Source organism: Rhododendron vialii, chromosome 13a (assembly GCF_030253575.1).
Source record: "Rhododendron vialii isolate Sample 1 chromosome 13a, ASM3025357v1".
NCBI classification, from domain to species: Eukaryota; Viridiplantae; Streptophyta; class Magnoliopsida; order Ericales; family Ericaceae; genus Rhododendron; species Rhododendron vialii.
Window position 1 is genome coordinate 1,587,698 of NC_080569.1, and position 19,257 is coordinate 1,606,954.

General features: G+C 39.4%; 4 protein-coding genes across 12 annotated transcripts; all 4 read left to right on the forward strand.

Moving 5' to 3' along the window:
* The first annotated feature begins 21 nt into the window (after positions 1-21).
* Positions 22-13,570, forward strand: LOC131315120 (transcription termination factor MTERF15, mitochondrial-like). Of its 5 annotated transcripts, none has more exons than XR_009196604.1 (3): positions 22-1,568; positions 3,167-3,274; positions 10,521-13,570. XR_009196604.1 is itself a non-coding variant. In XM_058344195.1 (2 exons), the coding sequence occupies exon 1, from the start codon at positions 310-312 to the stop codon at positions 1,555-1,557; it is 1,248 nt and encodes a 415-aa protein (XP_058200178.1). In that variant the 5' UTR covers positions 22-309; the 3' UTR covers positions 1,558-1,568; positions 3,167-7,385. The 5 variants fall into 5 exon arrangements, 1 of the variants encoding a protein (XP_058200178.1); XR_009196607.1 differs by lacking the exon at positions 10,521-13,570 and adding an exon at positions 3,961-4,740; XR_009196606.1 differs by lacking the exon at positions 10,521-13,570 and adding an exon at positions 3,967-4,740.
* LOC131315125 (uncharacterized) lies at positions 6,693-7,426 on the forward strand. Its single transcript, XM_058344200.1, has one exon. The coding sequence runs from the start codon at positions 6,693-6,695 to the stop codon at positions 7,341-7,343; it is 651 nt and encodes a 216-aa protein (XP_058200183.1). The 3' UTR covers positions 7,344-7,426.
* LOC131315121 (transcription termination factor MTERF15, mitochondrial-like) lies at positions 8,453-10,228 on the forward strand. Its single transcript, XM_058344196.1, has 2 exons — positions 8,453-9,884; positions 9,985-10,228. Exon 1 carries the CDS (start codon positions 8,645-8,647, stop codon positions 9,866-9,868), a length of 1,224 nt encoding a protein of 407 aa, XP_058200179.1. The 5' UTR covers positions 8,453-8,644; the 3' UTR covers positions 9,869-9,884; positions 9,985-10,228.
* Positions 13,571-14,713: 1,143 nt separating the features above from the next.
* On the forward strand, positions 14,714-19,244 carry LOC131315123 (transcription termination factor MTERF6, chloroplastic/mitochondrial). 5 transcript variants are annotated; one of them, XR_009196611.1, is made up of 3 exons: positions 14,714-16,076; positions 16,664-17,897; positions 18,019-18,640. XR_009196611.1 is itself a non-coding variant. In XM_058344199.1 (2 exons), exon 1 carries the CDS (start codon positions 14,846-14,848, stop codon positions 16,058-16,060), a length of 1,215 nt encoding a protein of 404 aa, XP_058200182.1. In that variant the 5' UTR covers positions 14,768-14,845; the 3' UTR covers positions 16,061-16,076; positions 18,797-19,244. The 5 variants fall into 5 exon arrangements, 2 of the variants coding, with proteins under 2 accessions (XP_058200182.1, XP_058200181.1); XR_009196609.1 differs by having other exon boundaries at positions 14,715-17,897; XR_009196610.1 differs by having other exon boundaries at positions 14,768-17,897; positions 18,024-18,640.
* Positions 19,245-19,257: the final 13 nt, after the last annotated feature.

The following is a 19,257-nucleotide window of genomic DNA, read 5'->3' on the forward strand; positions in this document are numbered from 1 at the left end:
ATCACCAAACACACTTTCAAAATAAACTCATTACCCCAAGGGGAAGGGTTCCGGTTGGGTATGTTTAGCAACGAGATAAACTTTCTTACGGATTGTATAGTAACTCCATAGATTTTTACATTTCCTCCCTTCTCCTTCACTGCAAACAAACCCGAACTCTACGATGGCAATTGTACCCCAATTTCCCTCTAGACTTCATTAGTACGCAGTGAATTCAAGATTCTAGCCTCCAGGACCACAGATTGAGAAATCCCAGTGACTTATTACAAGCACAGTGAGTTCTCCTATTCTCCACTCTACTGTGTCACTATGTTTTTTGCATTTCTTGATATCAAACTGTTCCCAATCAACAAGGCTGTAGTATATTCAACACCCCCACTTTTTTTCCTCCACACCAAGCCATTGTTTCTCAGACCCATTTCCTCAGTCCCACTCTGTAGTAGCCTGACAAACACAAGTGGGTTGTATCCACAGACTGATTTGTCTCCGGTAACTTTAACTAAATCCACTTCGTCAAATCAAGATTCATATGTTGTCTCCTACCTCATAGATTCATGTGGGTTGTCGCCAGAAATTGCTATTTCTGCTTCTAAGAAGTTGGAATTTGAAACCCCAGAAAGGCCAGACTCCGTGCTTAACCTTCTTAGAACCTATGGATTTACAGATACCCAGATTTCCAAGCTTGTGCGGAAACAACCAAAGCTGCTTTTAGCCAACTCTGAGAAAACCCTTTTGCCCAAACTCGAGTTTTATCAGACCTTTGGTGTTTCAAGATCTGACCTTTTAAGAGTTCTTTCTGGAGATGCAAACATGTTGTTAAGAAGCTTAGAGAATCACATCATACCTTCCTACAATTTCTTAAAGTCTGTGCTGAAATCTGATAAAAAGGTGCTTTATGCCATGAAGCGCACATCATGGAATGTTTCAGCAGATTATACGAATTATGTTGCTCCAAATATTGCTGTTTTGAGGGGATTTGATGTGCCCGAATCAAAGATTGGGTTGTTATTGACTCATCACCCTGAGGCTATATTGAAAAAGCCTGAGCACTTTAAGGAAATTGTTAACATGGTTAAGGAAATGGGGTTTGACCCTTCTAAATCGACATTTCTGCAAGCAGTGCATGCCATAGGGAAGAGTAACAAGGCCATTTGGGATCGATGCTGTGAATCATTTGGGAAGTGGGGTTGGTCTAGGGATGAGATTCTCTCGGCATTCAAGAAGCAACCACATTGTATGATTCTATCAGAGAAGAAGATTGCAAGAGGAATGGACTTCATTGTGAACAAGATGGGGTGGTATTCCAAAGACGTTGCAAGAAATCCTACGATTCTGCTTTATAGCTTGGAAAAGAGGATTGTCCCGAGGTGCTTGGTTATTCAAGTCTTGTCATCGAAGGGCTTGCTAGAGAAAGATTTGAACTTGAGTACAATATTGATGCCACCAGAGAAGAGGTTCTTGGAGAGGTTTGTGATTAGTTATGAGAAGGAAGTTCCTCACCTGTTGGGTGTATATCAAAGGAAGGTGGATATTCTGGACTCTGGAGTTATAAATTGAACAGCGATGGGGTAAATTTGCTTTTTCCCAACCACTATAGGATATTCTTATTTGGATTGTTGTCTGTGCTAGAAATTGTAGGACTCTGATTTAATTATTTGAAGGTTATGTTTGGTAGGAGATGACTATTAACAAGGTTAAAGCTTGAACTCCTAAAGTTGTGTACTTTGTGCTCCGTGTATTGGCCTTACTCACCATTTAGCCTCTAGTTCAGGGCTCGTGTTACCTTTCTAGAGTCTTCTTTTTCTTCCTCATTTGAGTAATTTGATTGGCATTTCTGTCCTAGAACGGATGACTTGAACTCATCTCTTCAATTTGATTATCTTTAAAGGGTTTTAGGCCAAGGATGTGGTCTATGTGGATTCAAAACTTCCATATAGGAAGCATGATCTGAAGTTTCTCCGATTCCTATCTGATTCACTAAGTACTCCATGCTTGCTTGTTTTTGCTTTAATGGCACCTTATCACGGTTGTTGTCTTGTTGAGTTTCTTGTTTTCATTCAACTAGAATTTTTTGTGTTATAGCATTCTACGGTTCTACCATGAAAATATGGACCTAAAGAACGTTTTTGATAGCTGTCTGGTTGTTCTTTGTTTCGTACTTATTGAGTGCAAGTTACCTTGAGGCAATAATGCAAAAACATGAGCTGTTTGACAGTTTGAGGTAATTGTTTGTGAGGTCAAGGAGAAGAGGTTTGACCCTTTGAAATTGGCCTTTGTCCCGGTGGCGCATGCCATTTTGGGAGGGGACGAAGGGTAACGAATAAAACACATCATATGAGATTCCCTCGGACTTCTTTGTGAACAAGATGGGTTAACCCTCTAAAAGGCATTTCAAGGTGGCATGTGGTTCTGCTTTTTAGCTTGGATTGGAGGATCATCACGAGGTGTACAGTTAGTATGGAGTCTTGACATCGAAGGGCTTGGTAAAGAATGATCTGAGCTTGAATACACATAGGTGAGAATTGAGAAAGTGTTCTTTGGAAAAGCTTTATGACTAAATACAACAAGTTCCTCAACTATAGTATGTGTACAAAGAAAATAGGTATAATTTGGACTTACAAATCTTTGATTGGCAACTCTCATTTTCAGTGCTTCATTGCTACTGTAACTTACGGTAGTGTTTGTGCAATTGTATCAAGTGTGCAAAATGTGTTTTGTGCTCAGCCACTGAAAAGATTTAGGTTCTTGAGCTTGAAGGGTGTGTTTGGAAGGAGATACTACTAACTTACTAACTTCCCAGCTTCAACTAACTGCGAATTTTGTGCTCTGTGTCCAAGGCCTACTCACCATTGGTCTCTAATTAAAGACTCAAATAGTGTTCGAGAATTTTGGGGCATTCAGTTTTCTTGGTCTGAGAGACATGAACTAATTATAAGAGAATCTGTGTTTTGCTTTTCTTCTTGGGCATTATGGTGACTTTCTTATTTCTGCCTGATTCATTTTACTCCCCTGCTTGTTTTCCCTTTACAGAAACCTAATTATGGAATGTGGTCGTCTAAGTTTAGTTCTCCTTTGGCGAAATATTTTTTCTTCCTGTAGCATTATGCCCTAAGAAATTTACCCTAAAGAAGACTTTAAATAGCTGTCTCTTTGTTATTCATTGCAGTTCCTGTTACCAATTGTAAACCCCAAAAGCAAAGAGTTGTAGTTTGCAAACAGGAGAATCAGAATATGAAGCACAGGGAAAGCTAAGCATCACTGCCCCTCTATTCCGGTGAGTTTCTTCCCCTTATTGCACGGGTTTTTTGTTACCATCGTTGAAACACTGTTTGCTTTCCTTCTCTACAGAACCCATTTCGAATTCAATATGGTTCTCTTTCGAATTCAAATGATTCTTTTCTTTTGTATTCCCTGAAAATTGAATAAACCAAACCAAACCAAATTGAGCCTTATGTCCCAATCACTTGGGGTTGGTTACATGAATCCTTTTCTTCCATTGAGCTCTGTCAAGGGCCACTTGTTCACACAAACCCATTATACTGATATCTTTGCGCTTCACAGCATCTAATGTCAATTTAGGTCTACCCCTGCCCGTAGCATTGCTACCCAAAACTATCATATCCGCTCTCTTAACTACTGCATCCCTGAAAATTGAACAAGTACCAAAAAATTTAGAGCTTCTCGTACCAAAAAATTTAGAGCTTCTCAGAACCCTCTGGAACTGTGGATTCCCTAGCACCCACATCTCCAAACAGGTCAATGCATACCCAAAGGTCGTTTCTTGAGATCCACTGAAGAGTTGTTTCATTCAATAGGTTTATCGCCTACGGACCTTCCAAGAACTATCTGGGCATCCAATAGAAGCTTAGAAAAGCAGCTCATGCTGCTCATCCCTTGTTATAATTTCCTGAAGAGTGTACCTTCAACCGATGAAAATGTCGTTAAAGTCTTAATGCATAGTTGCAGCATTCCTAGGCACAGCGTGGAAAAAAAGATTGCCCCAAATATATAGTGGCCTTGAGAGGAGCAGGGGCACCTGAGTCCATTATCTTGTGTACGCTGTATTGTTCCCCTGGCACACTGACTCATAGGAGTCAAAAATTTCAAGAAAGTGTCAGCAGGGGTATCAGAATGGGGTGTGAGCCGGGTAGTACGACATTCATTTACGTCGTCCAAGTGTTGTGTGAAATGCATGACTCAACAGGGGAAAAAAAACATGGGACCCGGAATTTGATGTACGCATTTTGATGTTTTCCGGAGATGGGGTAATGATAATATTATGGTGGCATTCTGATAGCACCTGTTTTGTATGTATTTCTGAAGGGAGAAGTTATGGGAACAATAGGTTTTCAAGTGGAAAATTTGGGTTGGCAGCTCTGAATTGTTCCCAGATAACTGCCCGAGCTCTTCTACAATCTGGAGAAGAGGATCATCCATGATGCAGGTTGATTAAAATACTAATGGAAAACAGAACTACTATTTTACTACGCAGTGAGAAATGCTTCTTGGATAAGTTTGCGAAGAATTGGTGGTCTGATGGATTTTTAACTGATTCTGGAACCGATATTCGGATACAAGACATGAAAAGAGCTGAAAACTTTTCGCATTTAAATCTTGTATGAATGTTAGTTTAACGCATCCATTTGACTGAACTTTTAGTTTTTCCTTGCATCACTGTTTTCTCTGGTTCCTGCCAGGGGAGTTTTGAGCCTTCTTTGGAAAAGCTATCCTTTCTCTTAGCCTTATTTGTAGTGTGAGTTTGGACAGTGGTAAAGGAATGTTTCTGCAATTTATGCTCGGACGAATTATTCTTTGGACCAGCTCCAGTTCAATTCTCATTCGCCTTGAAAAATGCAAAATTAGTTTTAGTTCATTAAGTATGAGCATTGTTACAAATACAGATGTCCAAATGAAAATGCGTCTTGAATGGTTCGATGCACATAAGTTCCACACGATCCATATAAAATTCACTCTTTCAACAGCTCTAGATCTTGACATATCAGTGTCAAGATATGTTCCGGACACCTGCGTTTTAAAGTATTTTCTAATTTCACATTGTTTCTCCACTCATCTATTTTGAGACGTCCCCAATGTTTGTTTAAGTCTTCTGTACAAACCTTTTTCATTGTCCCTTCTTTGCAAGTGGAATGTCAATCAAGTAGTAGGCATCATGTACTTTCTATGCACTTGATAGAGATTTAAGATTCACTCATTAAGACTAACAATGCTGACTTTCCCTGAGAAAAAAAAATCCCTCCTTTCGTTATGTAGCAAATAAACTCTAACTCTGTCTTGGGGTGATAAACGAGCTGAACAATATTGGGTAATCAAGCTTGGTTTAAATATTTAACGAGTTTTTAAAAAATGTTCAAAATTAGCATGTTTATGAAATGCGCAGATTTCAAATGAGCTTTAATCAAACCGAACACAAGTTGATCACGAGTAACTTGAGTTTTTTTACATCATAAGCCGAACAAGTTAAGTAATAGCTTCTTTGAGCTCTGTATGAGATTTTAAGGAGCTTTACAAAATGTTCAAGCTAATTTTTTTTGTATAATAAATACTCCTATATGTTTTTTTAGTGGAAGAATAAAAAAAACTTCAATGATGATAATAAAAATTACTACAACCTACTGTGTGTATTTAATACAATTAATAAAGACAAGATTAATAAAAATTACTACAACCTACTGTGTGTATTTAATACAATTAATAAAGACAAGATAAATAAATAATAAAGAGACCTTAAGAAAGTTTTTAATAATCGAACTCGAAATCAAGTAACTTGAATCGTTCCGCGGCTCTTGGCTATGTCGACCTCATTAGTGTGGTCAGCGGTCGGGTCCGGATTACCGTTTAAAACCACCAAAATCCAAACCCGGTGACAAATTGATACTATCAGCCGATACGGGTTCAACAACAGCTACTCCTTTTCCCAGCTTGTCACTGCACAGCTTTCCGCCGATGAAGAAGCACGACCTTTCAAGATAAGTTTTCCAGGGCCACAGATCGAGAAATCCCAGTAACTTGCAAGGTAAAGTTGAGCTCTTCTCTTCTCCACTCTACCATCGGCAACTATGCCCTCTGCGCTTCATAGTATGAAACTTGTCCAAATCAAGAAGACGGTAGTATATTCAATACCCCCACTTGTTTTCCTCCACACCAGGCCATTGTTTCTCAGACCCATTTCCTTAGTCCCACTCTGTAGCCTTACAATCTCACGTGGGACTGATTTGTCTCCGGCAACTCTAACTAAATCCACTTCGTCAAATGGAAATTCCTATGTTGTCGCCTACCTCATAGACTCTTGTGGGTTGTCACCAGAAGGTGCTATTTCTGCTTTTAAGAAGTTAGAATTTGATACCAGAGAGAGACAAGACTCCGTGTTCGATGTATTTAGAACCAGAGAAAGACCAGACTCCGTGCTTGACCTATTTAGAACCTATGGATTTACAGAGACCCAGATTTCCAAGCTTGTGCGGAAGCGACCAAAGCTGCTTTTAGCCGATCCTAAGAAAACCCTTTTGCCCAAACTCTGAGTATTTTTGGACCTTTGGTATTTCAAGATCTGACCTTGCAAGAATTCTTTCTGGACCCCAGTCATCTTTGGAAGAAGCTTAGGGAATCACATCATACCTTCCTATAATTTCCTAAAGCCTGTGCTTCAATCTGATAAAAAGGTGCTCTGTGCCATGAATACCACGTCATGGAAGCTTTCGGCGGATTATACAAAACATGTAGTTCCAAATCTTGCTGTTTTGAGGGAATTTAAAGTGCCCAAATCGAGTATTGGATTGTTATTTGCTAATCCTGCCTCTGTATTGAAAAAGCATGAGCAGTTTAAGGAAATGGTTAACATGGTAAAGGAGATGGGGTTCGAACCTTCTAAATCGACATTTGTGCTAGCGTTGCATGCCATTTCAGGGAAGGGTAACAACTCCATTTGGGATCGATGCTATGAATCATATGGGAAGTGGGGTTGGTCCAAGGATGAGATTCTCTCGGCATTCAAGAAGCAACCACAATGTATGGTTCTGTCGGAGAAGAAGATTGCAAGAGTAATGGACTTCCTTGTGAACAAGATGGGGCGGCATTCCAAATCCATTGCAAATTATCCTACAATTATGCTTCTGAGCTTGGAAAAGATGATTGCCCCGAGGTGCTTGGTTATTCAAGTCTTATTATCGAAGGGCTTGCTCAAGAAAGATTTGAGCTTGAGTACGATAATGACGCCACCGGAGAAGTGGTTCTTGGGTAGGTATGTGATTAGATATGAAAAGGAAGTTCCTCAACTATTGAGTGTATATGAAAGAAAGGTGGATGTTCTGGATGTTATAAATTGAACAGCGATGGGTAAAATTTTGAAGCAAATTTGCTTTTTCCCAACTCGTGGTTACTAATTAATTTTCAGTGCTTCGTTGTATTATGACTTGGATTTATGTCTCTGCTATTCTAGGACTCTGATTTTAACGGTTATCTTTGGGCGAAACAAAACAACATTGTTCACCTTTACTGTTTATACTGTTGCTCTCGAGTTGGTAAATGGATTGCAAAATGTCTCAGGTGCTACTACAGCCTGTTGTTGAAGATACTCCTTAGATTGTTACTTTGTTATTTTCTCTTATTTTTCTTCACAAACAGAACGGGAAACTTTTTTAATTGTCCATTCTTTGCAATTGGAATGGTAATCAAGTGGTAGGCAAAATGTACTTCCATACATTTGGAAGAAATTCAAATTTTACTAACTAAGACCAACAATACTTTCACCGAGAAAAAGAAAATCCCTTGTTTCGTTATGTAGCAAACAACCCCTAACTCTGCCTAGGGGTGATAAACAAGACGAACAGTGGGTAATCAATCTTGATTTAAATATTTAACGAGTTTTAAAAATGCGTTCAACCTTAGCTTGTTTATGAGATGAGCCAATTTCAAATGAGTTTTAATTGAATCGAACACAAGCTGATCACGAGTAACTTGAGGTTTTTTTATACATTATAAGCCGTACGAGTTAAGTAATAACTTATTCGAGCTTGGTATGAGATTTTAACGAGCTTTAAAAAATGTTAAACCTAATTTTATATTTCTATAATAAATTTTGTTTTAGTGAAAGAGTAATACAACTCATCTTACGTATTAAATATAAATGAAAAAACCTATCGCACATGAGTGAGACAATTGAAACAAATAATGAATTGATCTTAAACAAGCAAATTCGACTTCATTAGCGTGGTCGGTGCTCGGGTCTTCATGCAAGCTCGGTTCAACACGGTTCATTAAGAGTGACTCGATTTGATTAAAGGGGCTCGTTTAGTGAATGACTCAGCTCGATAAAATAAGAGCTCGGCTCGAGCTCTAATTTTTGGCCGTTTAGTAAATGAGCCGAGCTCGCGCTCGAAAAGCTCGGCTCGGCTCGTTTACAGCCCTACCAGTGAATCGTGAGAAACTGATATACGTATCAGGCAACCCAGAATACGGGTCCAACCACAGGTATTCCTTTCCAGCTCGTCACAGCACATCTATCCGCCGATGAAAGAAGCACGACCTTTCAAGATAACATTGTAGCCTCCAGGCCACAGATTGAGAAATCCCAGTTACTTACACTAGCACGGTGAGTTCTCCTATTCTCCACTCTACCATCGGAAATATGCTTTCTGCACTTCTTAATGTCAAACGGGTCCCAATCCAGAAGATTGTAATATATTCAACACCCCTGCTTGTTTTCCTCCGCACCAGGCCATTGTTTCTCAGACCGATTTCCTCAGTCCCACTCTGTAGCCTTGCAATCTCACGTGGGACTGATTTGTCTCCGGCAACTTTAACTAAATCCACTTTGCCAAAAGGAGATTCCTATGTTGTCTCCTACCTCATAGATTCATGTGGGTTGTCACCAGAAAATGCTATCTCTGCTTCTAAGAAGTTGGAATTTGAAACCCCAGAGAGACCAGACTCTGTGCTTGACCTACTTAGAACCTATGGATTTACAGAAACCCAGATTTCCAAGCTTGTGGGGAAACGACCAAGGCTGCTTGTAGCTGATCCTGAGAAAATCCTTTTGCCCAAACTCGAGTTTTTTCAGACCTTGGATGTTTCAAGATCTGACCTTGCAAGAATTCTTTCTGGATCCCCAATCATCTTTGGAAGAAGCTTAGAGAATCACATCATACCTTCCTACAATTTCCTTAAGTCTGTGCTTCAATCAGATAAGAAGGTGCTTTCTGCCATGAAGCACACGTCATGGAATGTTTCGGCAGATTATACGACATTTGGTGTTCCAAATCTCGCTATTTTGAGGGAATTTGAAGTGCCCGAATCGAGTATTGGGTTTTTATTGGCGCATCACCCTGAGGCTATATTGAAAAAGCATGAGCAGTTTAAGGAAATTGTTAACATGGTTAAGGAGATGGGGTTCGAACCTTCTAAATTGTCATTTGTGCTAGCGGTGCATGCCTTTTCAGGGAAGGGTAACAACTCCATTTGGGATCGATGCTTTGAATCATATGGGAAGTGGGGTTGGTCAAAGGATGAGATTTTCTCGGCATTCAAGAAGCAACCACATTGTATGGTTCTGTCGGAGAAGAAGATTACAAGAGTAATGGACTTCCTTGTGAACAAGATGGGGTGGCATTCCAAAGACATTGCAAGATATCCTACAACTATGCTTTTTAGCTTGGAAAAGAGGATTGTCCCGAGGTGCTTGGTTATTCAAGTCTTAGTATCGAAGGGCTTGGTCAAGAAAGATTTAAGCTTGGGTTCAATAATATCGCGACGGGAGGAGTGTTTCTTGGAGAGGTTTGTGATTAGGTATGAGAAGGAAGTTCCTCAACTATTGAGTGTATATGAAAGAAAGGTGGATGTTCTGGAGTTATAAAATGAATAGCGATGGGGTAAAATTTCGAAGCAAAATTGCTTTTTCCCAACTCGTGGTTACTAATTTGCAGGGCTTCGTTGTTATTCTAACTTGGATTGATGTCTGTGCTATTCTAGGACTCTTGATTTTAACGGTTATGTTTGGAAGGAGATGACTATTAACAAGGTTAAAGTTTGAACTCGTAAATTGTGTACTTTTGCACCATGTTTTGGGCTTAGTCACCTTTGCCCTTAGTTTAAGGCTTGTGTTACTGTTTTAGAGTAAATAAGTTCTGGTTTGTCTTCTTACCAACAAAAGAAAAAGTTCCAGTTTTTCTTCTTCAATTGTTTAATCTAATTGGCATTTCGTCCTTCTAGAACAGATGAATTGAACTCGTGTCTTCAGTTTTGTTATCTTGAAAGGGTTTTAGGTCAGGGATGTGGTCGATATGGATTCAAAACTTCCATATAAGAAGCATGATCTGAAGTTTTTCCGATTCCTATCTGATTGACTATGCACTCCATGCTTGCTTGCTTTCGCTTTAATGGCACCTTATCACAGTTTTTGTCTTGTTGATTTTTTTTTTATTCTAATACGAAATTTCATGTTAAAGCATTGTACATGTATACCCTGAAAATTTTGACCTAAAGATTTGTATACCATTTTTCGGAAGGGTAAAGAATCAATTTGGGATCAGTGCTGTGAAGCACATATGAAGTGCGGTTGGACAGGTTGATCTAAGGATGAGCATCCCATGGCATTCAAAAAGCAACCACATTGTATGATACCGCCGGACAAGAAGATTATGAGAGCAATGGACTTCTTTCCAACAAGAGGGGTGGGCACTCTAAAGATACTACAAGCAACCACATCGTTGGTACTCGGTTAGTACTTTAGTCAATTATCTATTTCTGATTGGGTCAGTTGAAACAATGTTTGCTTTCTTCTCTACCGACACCTTGATTTCAATATGGTTCGCTTTTCAGTTCAAAGAAATCTTCTCATTTGTGTTTCCCAAAAATTGAGGTAGTATCAAAAAATCCAGGGCTAGTCAAAACCCTCCTGATGAACTACGGGTTCCCACATCTCCGAACTTGTCAATGCGTACCCAAAGGTCCTTTTTTGTGATCCATGGAAAACCCTTTTGCCCAAACTCGAATTCTTTCATTCAATAGGCTTATTGCCCACGGACCTTCCAGGAATTATCTGTGCATCCCAAGTCTATTGTGCCGAAGCTTAGAAAAGCAGCTCATCCCTTGCTATAATTTCCTCACTAGTGTACTTTCATTTGATGAAAAGCGTAGTTTTAGGATTTTTAAGCAATATGCATGGAAAAGAAGATTCCCCCGCGAATAGTGGTGCTGAGAGGAGCAGGGGTGCCTCAGTCCATTATCTTGTGTATGCTGTATTGTTCCCCTACCACAGTGACTTATGAGTAATGAGAGTCAAAAATTTAAAGAAAGTTCCAATAAGGCTATTGGAATGGGGTTCAATCCAGTTAAAACGACATTCGTTTACGCAGTCCAAGTGTGGGATTGTGTCAAATGTGTGACTCAACATTGGAGCTGGGATTGACGTTTTCCTGAGATTGGGTTTATCTAATGATATGATGGCGGCATTCAGATCACACCCGCCGTGTGTGTATTTTTCTGAGGGCAAAATTATGGAAACAATTGGAGGTTGTTTGGTAAAGGTTTTAAGGGAGGTTTCTTGGGTAAAAGTGGGGATAGATAGATATAGATAGTGATTTAAAAAGTGCACTTCGAAGCCAGGTGTGGGTATGGGGCTTCAACATGTTGAAGCGAGGCGCGGGTGGCAAAGTGCCGGTGAGGCGCATGAAGCGCGCGTTTAATGATCAACTCTAAGAAATATGTCTTTAATTAGAACTGTTCATTGTTTGAAGTCAATCTAACGCTGAATAAGATCGAAAGAGCTTTTAATGAGATCAAAGCACCCAATCATAGCTCTTATAAAATGCCCTAAATCCTATTACGTTTTCCACTGGCGCTTCTTCTACAAAACTACTACTCTGCATATTAGACCGCTAGTAGCCAACTATTACTTCATCACTCAATTCACGTTTCTAATTTCTAAAGCTAAACATTCAAATATTAGTTTTTGATGGATGTGTAGTATGTTCTTTTGTTATTGTTTCCTTGTTTCATATATGGTCACTTGATGTCATGTATGATTATTGACATTCTACCTTTTGAACTTCAAAGTATGGTACTTGGCTTATTATGTATGTTGCTTTCAATAATAGTTGTAATATTTGATGATATTGGGTCATTTTATCATTTGGTAAGGTACATTATACTCTAATTTTTATCAATGTGCGCTTCACTTCAGTAAGGCGCGCGTTTCACGCTTCGTCGCTTAAGGGCCCTTGTCACTTCGATGCCCTTCGGTCTTTGTAAAACACTGGACAGAGATGAGTAATAAGTGAAGAGAAAACTAATTGAAAACCGTGCACAGAGAGGGGGCGGTTTGGGGAACCACATGTGAAGCAAGCCCCAGTTTTCTAGTGGAAAATATGGGTTGACATCTTGCAATTGTTGCACTTCTTGAAAGCTGTCCAGACAGAGAGGAGGTGGTTCAGGGAATTCCAAGTGAAACAAGCCCAGTTTTCTAGTGCAAAATACGTGTTGGCATCTTCCAATAGTTGCCAGATATCTGCCTATGCTCTTCTACAATCTGGACAATCCCAAGGTGCAGGTTGGTTAAAATACTGCTGGAAAATGGCCTGTTCACGAAAGATTTGAGCTCAGGTAGTATTTTACTATGCAGTGAAAATTGTTTCTTGGATAAGTTTGTGAAGAAATATCAGTATGATGTTGCTGGTCTGACTGACATTTACTTGGGACAACATATATTCTGGAACCGATATTGGGATCTAAGACATGAAAAGAACCCAAAACTGTTCGCATGGTAGTTTAACACATCAGTTTTTTTTTTTTTTTTGGGGTAATGCTTGGTGTCCCCGGTTCAGGGTTTTCAATTCTCTTTTGCCTGCAATTACATCTTCTTACGTAAGCATGTGAAACAGCTCTCAGGAAGGGACTATACGTGTTAGCCTAAGGTACGCACAAATTGACTCGAGACACTTTGCATTACCGGTAAAAAAAAAAAAAACAAATTAGTTTGACTGAACTTTAGTTTTTCCTTGGCATTACTGCTTTTGGTTGGCTTCTTTATGTTAAACGGGGCTCAAACTGGTTGTCATGTCAAATGGTGGTGGATGGTGCCTGGAACAGACGGTCACAAAAGGGGATAGCAGCTCGGGTTATCACAATCGACGAGCCTCACCTTGGAAAATGCTCCCTCTTCACTCTATCAGCGACAGCAGCGGAAGCGATCGCTTGATTGGAAGCAATTCGATGGGCAAAACAAAACAACATTGTTCACCTTACTGTTTAAACAGGAGCTCTCGAGTTGGTAAATACAGTGCAAAATGTCTCAAGTGCTTACTCATTCCTACGGCCTGTTATTGAAGATGCTTTGTACTTGCTTGGAACTTGGAGAGAGGAAGAGAAAAGAAGGGAAAGTTTAAAAAAATTCCTTTCTCGAGAAAATGGCAAAACAAGGTTCTAGGAATAGTAAAAAAAATTCCTTACTTTTCTCTCATTTTCCTTCTTGATTATTTTCAAACTCTTCTTTTTCCTCACTTTCTATGTTCCAGACAGATTAAGTATTGGTATAATATATACGATGAATTTCGTATAAAAAAAATATCACTTTATTTGCATCATCCCCACTGTTGAAGCAAACACAACCGCTAAGCTTAACAACGTGTTTGGAAGTTGTGGAAAAGAGACTGAAAGAACGAGAAATTAATTAAAGTCGACAGCTTATGAAAAAATTAAGAAAGAATGTAATGCACTCAATACTTGATTTTGTTATTTTCTCTTTTTCTAGAACCAAATGGGAAAACGAGTCTACCCCTTTTAAAGGTTTTAGAATTTGGATTCTAATCATTATCTTATTTCTCTTCAATCATTATTCTCATTTTTTTTCTCTATTTCTCTCTAATTATTATTCCTATTTTCAATTATTACTCTATTTTTTTCTACACTTATTACCTACAAAATCCAAATCCAAAATCACAAAACGAACAGGGTCGGCTAATGTGTTGCTCTACTAAGTACTTTTAGAGCATTTATTTTATTTTATTTTTATTTAAATTTTTTTGCGTTCGTTAATTTTGTGCATCATTTTTTGGTTTTTCGATTTGTCGCATCGAGACGAAACGGAAAATTAGAAAATTATGATTTTTATTCAAATATTTTGAAAAAACCAAAAGTCAAAAAAATGACTTTTTTCTTTTGTGCTTAAAATTGAATATTTTTAAAAATATTTAAGGCTCCGTTTGTTTGGGCGTAAATTTTTTTCCAGTAAAATGTTTTACTTATTTTCCGGTGTTTGATTGTGTAAAAAATGAGGAAAACATTTTACTTGTAAAATATTTTGCATTAATTGGATGAAAATGACTTACCCTTAAATCTTCCGTAAGTTATTTTCTAATATGAACCCGCTACCTTCTACAGCAATTCTCATTGCTTAGTTTCCCTCGATCATCAATTCTGACCGACGTTCAATTCCAATACTTTCAGATATCTTCACCGTTTAAACCTCCTCTAGATCTTTCTACAATATTTTATTGATTTCTGAAAATATTGATTTCTGAAAATATCTTCAAGTGCCAACCAAACACTTGAAAATAAAAGTTTGAAGTTCATTTTCTGAAAAAACATTTTACGAAAAACATTTTAAATTGCAGAACATTTTACATCGAAACAGAGCTAAGTAGTAAAATATTTGGGATACTTCCTTCGTGAAATAAAGGCAACCAAGAAGGCGGAGTTCAACAACAGGTATACCCTTTATCCAGCTCGTCACAGCACAGCTTTCCACGGATGAAGATTCTAGCCTCCAGGGCCATAGATTGAGCAATCCCAAGCACAGTGAGTTTTCCTAATCTCCACTCTTCCATCGACAACTATGCTTTCTGCACTTCTTATGAAGATCGTAATATATTCAGCACCGCCACTTGTTTTCCTCCACACCAAGCCATTGTTCCTCAGACCCATTTCCTCAGTCCCACTCATTAGCCTTACAAACTCACTTGGGTTGTATCCACAGACTGATTTGTCTCCTGCAACTTTAACTAAATCCACTGCGTCGAATGGAGAATCCTATGTTGTCTCCTACCTCATAGATTCATGTGGGTTGTCACCAGAAATTGCTATTTCTGCGTCTGAGAAGATAAATTTCAAAACCCCAGAAAGACCAGACTCCGTGCTTAACCTACTAAGTACTCATGGATTTACAAAAACCCAGATTTCCAAGCTTATGGGGAAACGACCGCATCTGCTTTTGGCCAATCCTGAGAAAACCATTCTGCCCAAACTCAAGTTTTTTCAGGCCTTAGGTGTTTCGAGACGTGACCTTGCAAGAATTCTTTCTGGAGCCCCAACCATCTTGGAAAGAAGCTTAGAGAAGCAAATCATACCTTCCTACAATTTCCTAAAGTCTGTGCTTCGGTCAGATAAGAAGGTGGTGTCTGCCATGAAGCGCACGGCATGGGTTTTTTCAGTACATTATACGAGATTTCTTGTTCCAAATCTCGCTATTTTGAGGGAATTTGATGTGCCCGAATCAAGTATTGGGTTGTTATTGGCTCATCACCCTGAGGCTTTAATGCAAAAGCATGAGCAGTTTAAGAAAATCGTCAACATGGTTAAGGAGATGGGGTTTGAACCTTCTAAATCGACATTTGTGCTAGCGGTGCATGCCATTTCAGGGAAGGGTAACAACTCAATTTGGGATCGATGCTATGAATCATATGGGAAGTGGGGTTGGTCAAAGGATGAGATTCTCTCGGCATTCAAGAAGCAACCACATTGTATGGTTCTGTCAGAGACAAAGATTACACGAGTAATGGACTTCCTTGTGAACACGATGGGGTGGCGTTCCAAAGACATTACAAGATATCCTGCAATTATGCTTTTTAGCTTGGAAAAGAGGATTGTCCCGAGGTGCTTGGTCTATCAAGTCTTGTCATCAAAGGGCTTGCTAACGAAAGATTTGAGCTTGAGTACGATATTGACGCCACGGGAGGAGTGTTTCTTGGAGAGGTTTGTGATTAGATATGAGAAGGAAGTTCCTCAACTAATGAAAACGTATCAAGGAAAGGTGGATATTCTGGAGTTATAAATTGAGCGGCGATGGGGTAAAATTTTGGATCAATTTTGCTTTTTCTCAACTCATGGTTGCTAATTTTCAGTGCTTCATTGTTATTCTGAGTTGGAATGATGTCTGTTCTATTGTAGGACTCATGATTTTAACTGTTGTGTACTTTGTGCTCCATGTTTTGGGCTTACTTACCATTTTCCCCTAGTTCAGGGCTTGTGTTAATGTTTAAGTTCTGCCTTTTGTTTTTTATTTGTCTACTTCAATTGACATTTCAGTCCTTCTAGAACAAATTTGTTGAACTCATTGCTTCAGTTTGGTTATCTTTAACGGGTTTCAGGTCAAAGATGAGGTCGACACTTCCATAGGCATAGAGTAAGCTATTGAAGTTTTTCTGATTTCTATCGTATTCACTTTGTACTCCATGCTTGCTTGTTTTTGCTATAATGGCTCCTTATCCTAGTGGATAAATTTTTGTTTTCATTCAACAATAAATTATTGTGTTGTAGCATTATACCCTGAATTTTTTCCCCTAAAGATGACTTTTTGATGTTTGTCTGGTTGTTCTTTGTTTCCTCTTTATTGGACATGAGTTACCCTGATGCTATTATGCAAAAACATTTTCAGTTTAAGGAAATTGTTAGCGAGGTTAAGGAGATGGGGTTTGACCCTTTGAAGTCGACCTTTGTTCTGGTGGTGCATGCCATTCAGGGAAGAAGGAATAAACCATTTTGGGATCGGTGGTTATGAAGCATATATGACGTGGGGTTTGTCTAATGATGATTACCTCGGAACTCAAGAAGCAACCACACCGTTTGATTCTGAGGCACACGAAGATTAACTGAGAGCAATGGACTTCTTTGTGAACAAGATGGGTTGGCACTCCAAAGACACTACAAGCTGCCCGACGGTTCTGCTTTTTAGCTTGAAGAATAGGTTGCCTTGGGTTCTTATGGAGGATGTGGTAGAAAAAATTTCTCCAGCTGTGACAGTGTTGAGGCAACTTGGGGTGCCTCAGCCCTCTATCGAATCGTTACTCGTTACTATATCGATCTCATTGGATAATGGTTGAAAGCAGAGATAGGTTTGATCAGTTTCGAAGAGAGGTTGTTTAACCCTTTAAAAATATCGTTTAATGTAGTAATTCGTGTAATTTCTTGGACAAGTAAACCAACCTGGGCTCGAAAAGCTGAAGTCTTTAGGAGGTGGGGTTGGTCGGATGATGACGTTCGCTCGTTGCTCAGAAGATACCCCTTATGTATGGCTTTGTCTTTGGAAAAGATCGCGAATGGGATGCATTTTTTTAAGTGAATGAGAAGGGTTTCCAGCCTTCATCGATAGCTGGAAATCTGATAGTTCTTACTTATGGTTTGGACAAGAGGGTCATTCCCAGATGCTATGTCATCAGAGTTCTGAGGCTGAGAGGATTGATAAAGAAGGATATATGCTTGTAGTGGGCTGAACTGCTGAGCTAAGGTCCCAACCATGTGTCCTTGAGGAGCTTGGCGGGCTATGGGTCACGGAACGTGAAGTGATTGAGTTTGGCCGAACGATTGGTTGTTGCCGGAAGATATCCAACCGACTCTTGTGCTTATGTCTCGGAAGTCTCAAATCACGTTCAGGAATAGCCCGGGCTCCATACCCAAACCGTATGCTTTGGGTATAGCCGATCCGGGTCTGACTTGTCGTACCTGGGTGATTCACAAAAGGTGGTTCACACACATGGGTATAACCATTTTCCAGCCTATGTCATATGTGATGTTAGCTGAACTGCTGAAGTACCTCGCATGCTGAACACGTACATACTTGGAGGGCAAGTTTTGGAGGTTCTATATAAGGGACAAGGATAAACCCTGAAGAGGTACGCTGATCACTCTAACCTTAGTGCTTCCTTACTCTTCTCCTACTTCCATCCTGGTTGACTCCGACTCCAACTCCGACTCCGACTGGTTAGGCACTAATGGTGGGTGTTCATGGCGCAGGTCAGATCCTGTGGAGGAGCCCCAGCCCAAATCCAAGCCAGAGTACCACCGGGTACTACATCGATAAACCAGCACACCACAATGCTCAAGTACTTTTCGTATGTCTGCTGATAAATGCTTCCTAGAAAAATTTAAGACCGAATATGAGGATCGGTTTCCTCAACTGTGGAGCATTTATTAAGAGAAACTAGGTTTTTTTAAAACCGGCATTTAACATGAGGGCACTGATAGGTTTATAAAGCTGTAGAGTATCTCACATTATGAACATCGCAATGATTAGCTGATATTGGGTTTCTAGTTGACAATTGTTGTTTTTCCAGTATATTAGATCTACTCCGGCATTCTTCAGTGTGGCGGCACAATTATTTAAGTCTTATTAGGGAAATGGCTGTAAGTTGTTTATACCTTTTATGTGGAAGCTCTTCCAGAACCTATAAATTGTTGGAGACTGGAGGTGGTCGTTCCTCGCTTGAGCTAGCTTGCTGAACGATGGTGATTGACATGTATTATCAGTTTCCTGTACTTTTTGAGTTTGGCTTGTTCTTCTTCTCTTCCTATGTTTTGCAACGAGGTAGTTATTTCAGTGACATTGACTTGACATAATTTTTGTTCTTTCCCTGCTTTTCTAAATAGTGTATTCATGGTGGCGAGATAGATAGATTCTCTTTGACATCGATGATTTCTGTGGCTTTAATAGTGATTAAATCAGTTTGTTCCGAACTTGAGTGCTCATGGACTCATGGATTTCCTGTATGACAACTAATAGTAGTATGTGCAGAGATTTTGCGCGCACTCAGCCTTTGTGAGAGTCTTGTGCAATCTGGAGTGGACTATCATCCCAAGTTGAAGTTTTTGGTGATAAAATTTTGCTGGCAAAGGAAGATTCGTGCTGAAGTACCATTTTTTTTACTAAGTGAGAAATGCTTCTTTGATAAGTTTCTGAACAAACGAGGATATGATATTCTTGGTCTAATGAAATACTATCTATCAAGGGATAATTGGCATTCTGGAACCAAAATTGAGATCAAAGACATGAGAAGAGCCGAACACATTCCACACTCGATTCTTTCGTTAGTGTTGCATTGGTTAAAATTGTAAATCTGAACTTGAATTGCTCTTGGCTGTGTTAGGAGGATTTTGAGAGCTGTGTTATCTATCTCTTACGCTACAAGTTATTTTGTATAACTCAAGGTGTTCGGGTCATGTTGCGAGCGCCTCGAACAATCACTAGGGAATGCT

What these genes read in the sequence shown, in the direction of transcription:
- LOC131315120 (XM_058344195.1), top strand. Translation starts at nt 310, where the DNA reads ATGTTTTTTGCATTTCTTGATATCAAACTGTTCCCAATCAACAAGGCT.
- LOC131315125 (XM_058344200.1), top strand. Translation starts at nt 6,693, where the DNA reads ATGAATACCACGTCATGGAAGCTTTCGGCGGATTATACAAAACATGTA.
- LOC131315121 (XM_058344196.1), top strand. Translation starts at nt 8,645, where the DNA reads ATGCTTTCTGCACTTCTTAATGTCAAACGGGTCCCAATCCAGAAGATT.
- LOC131315123 (XM_058344199.1), top strand. Translation starts at nt 14,846, where the DNA reads ATGCTTTCTGCACTTCTTATGAAGATCGTAATATATTCAGCACCGCCA.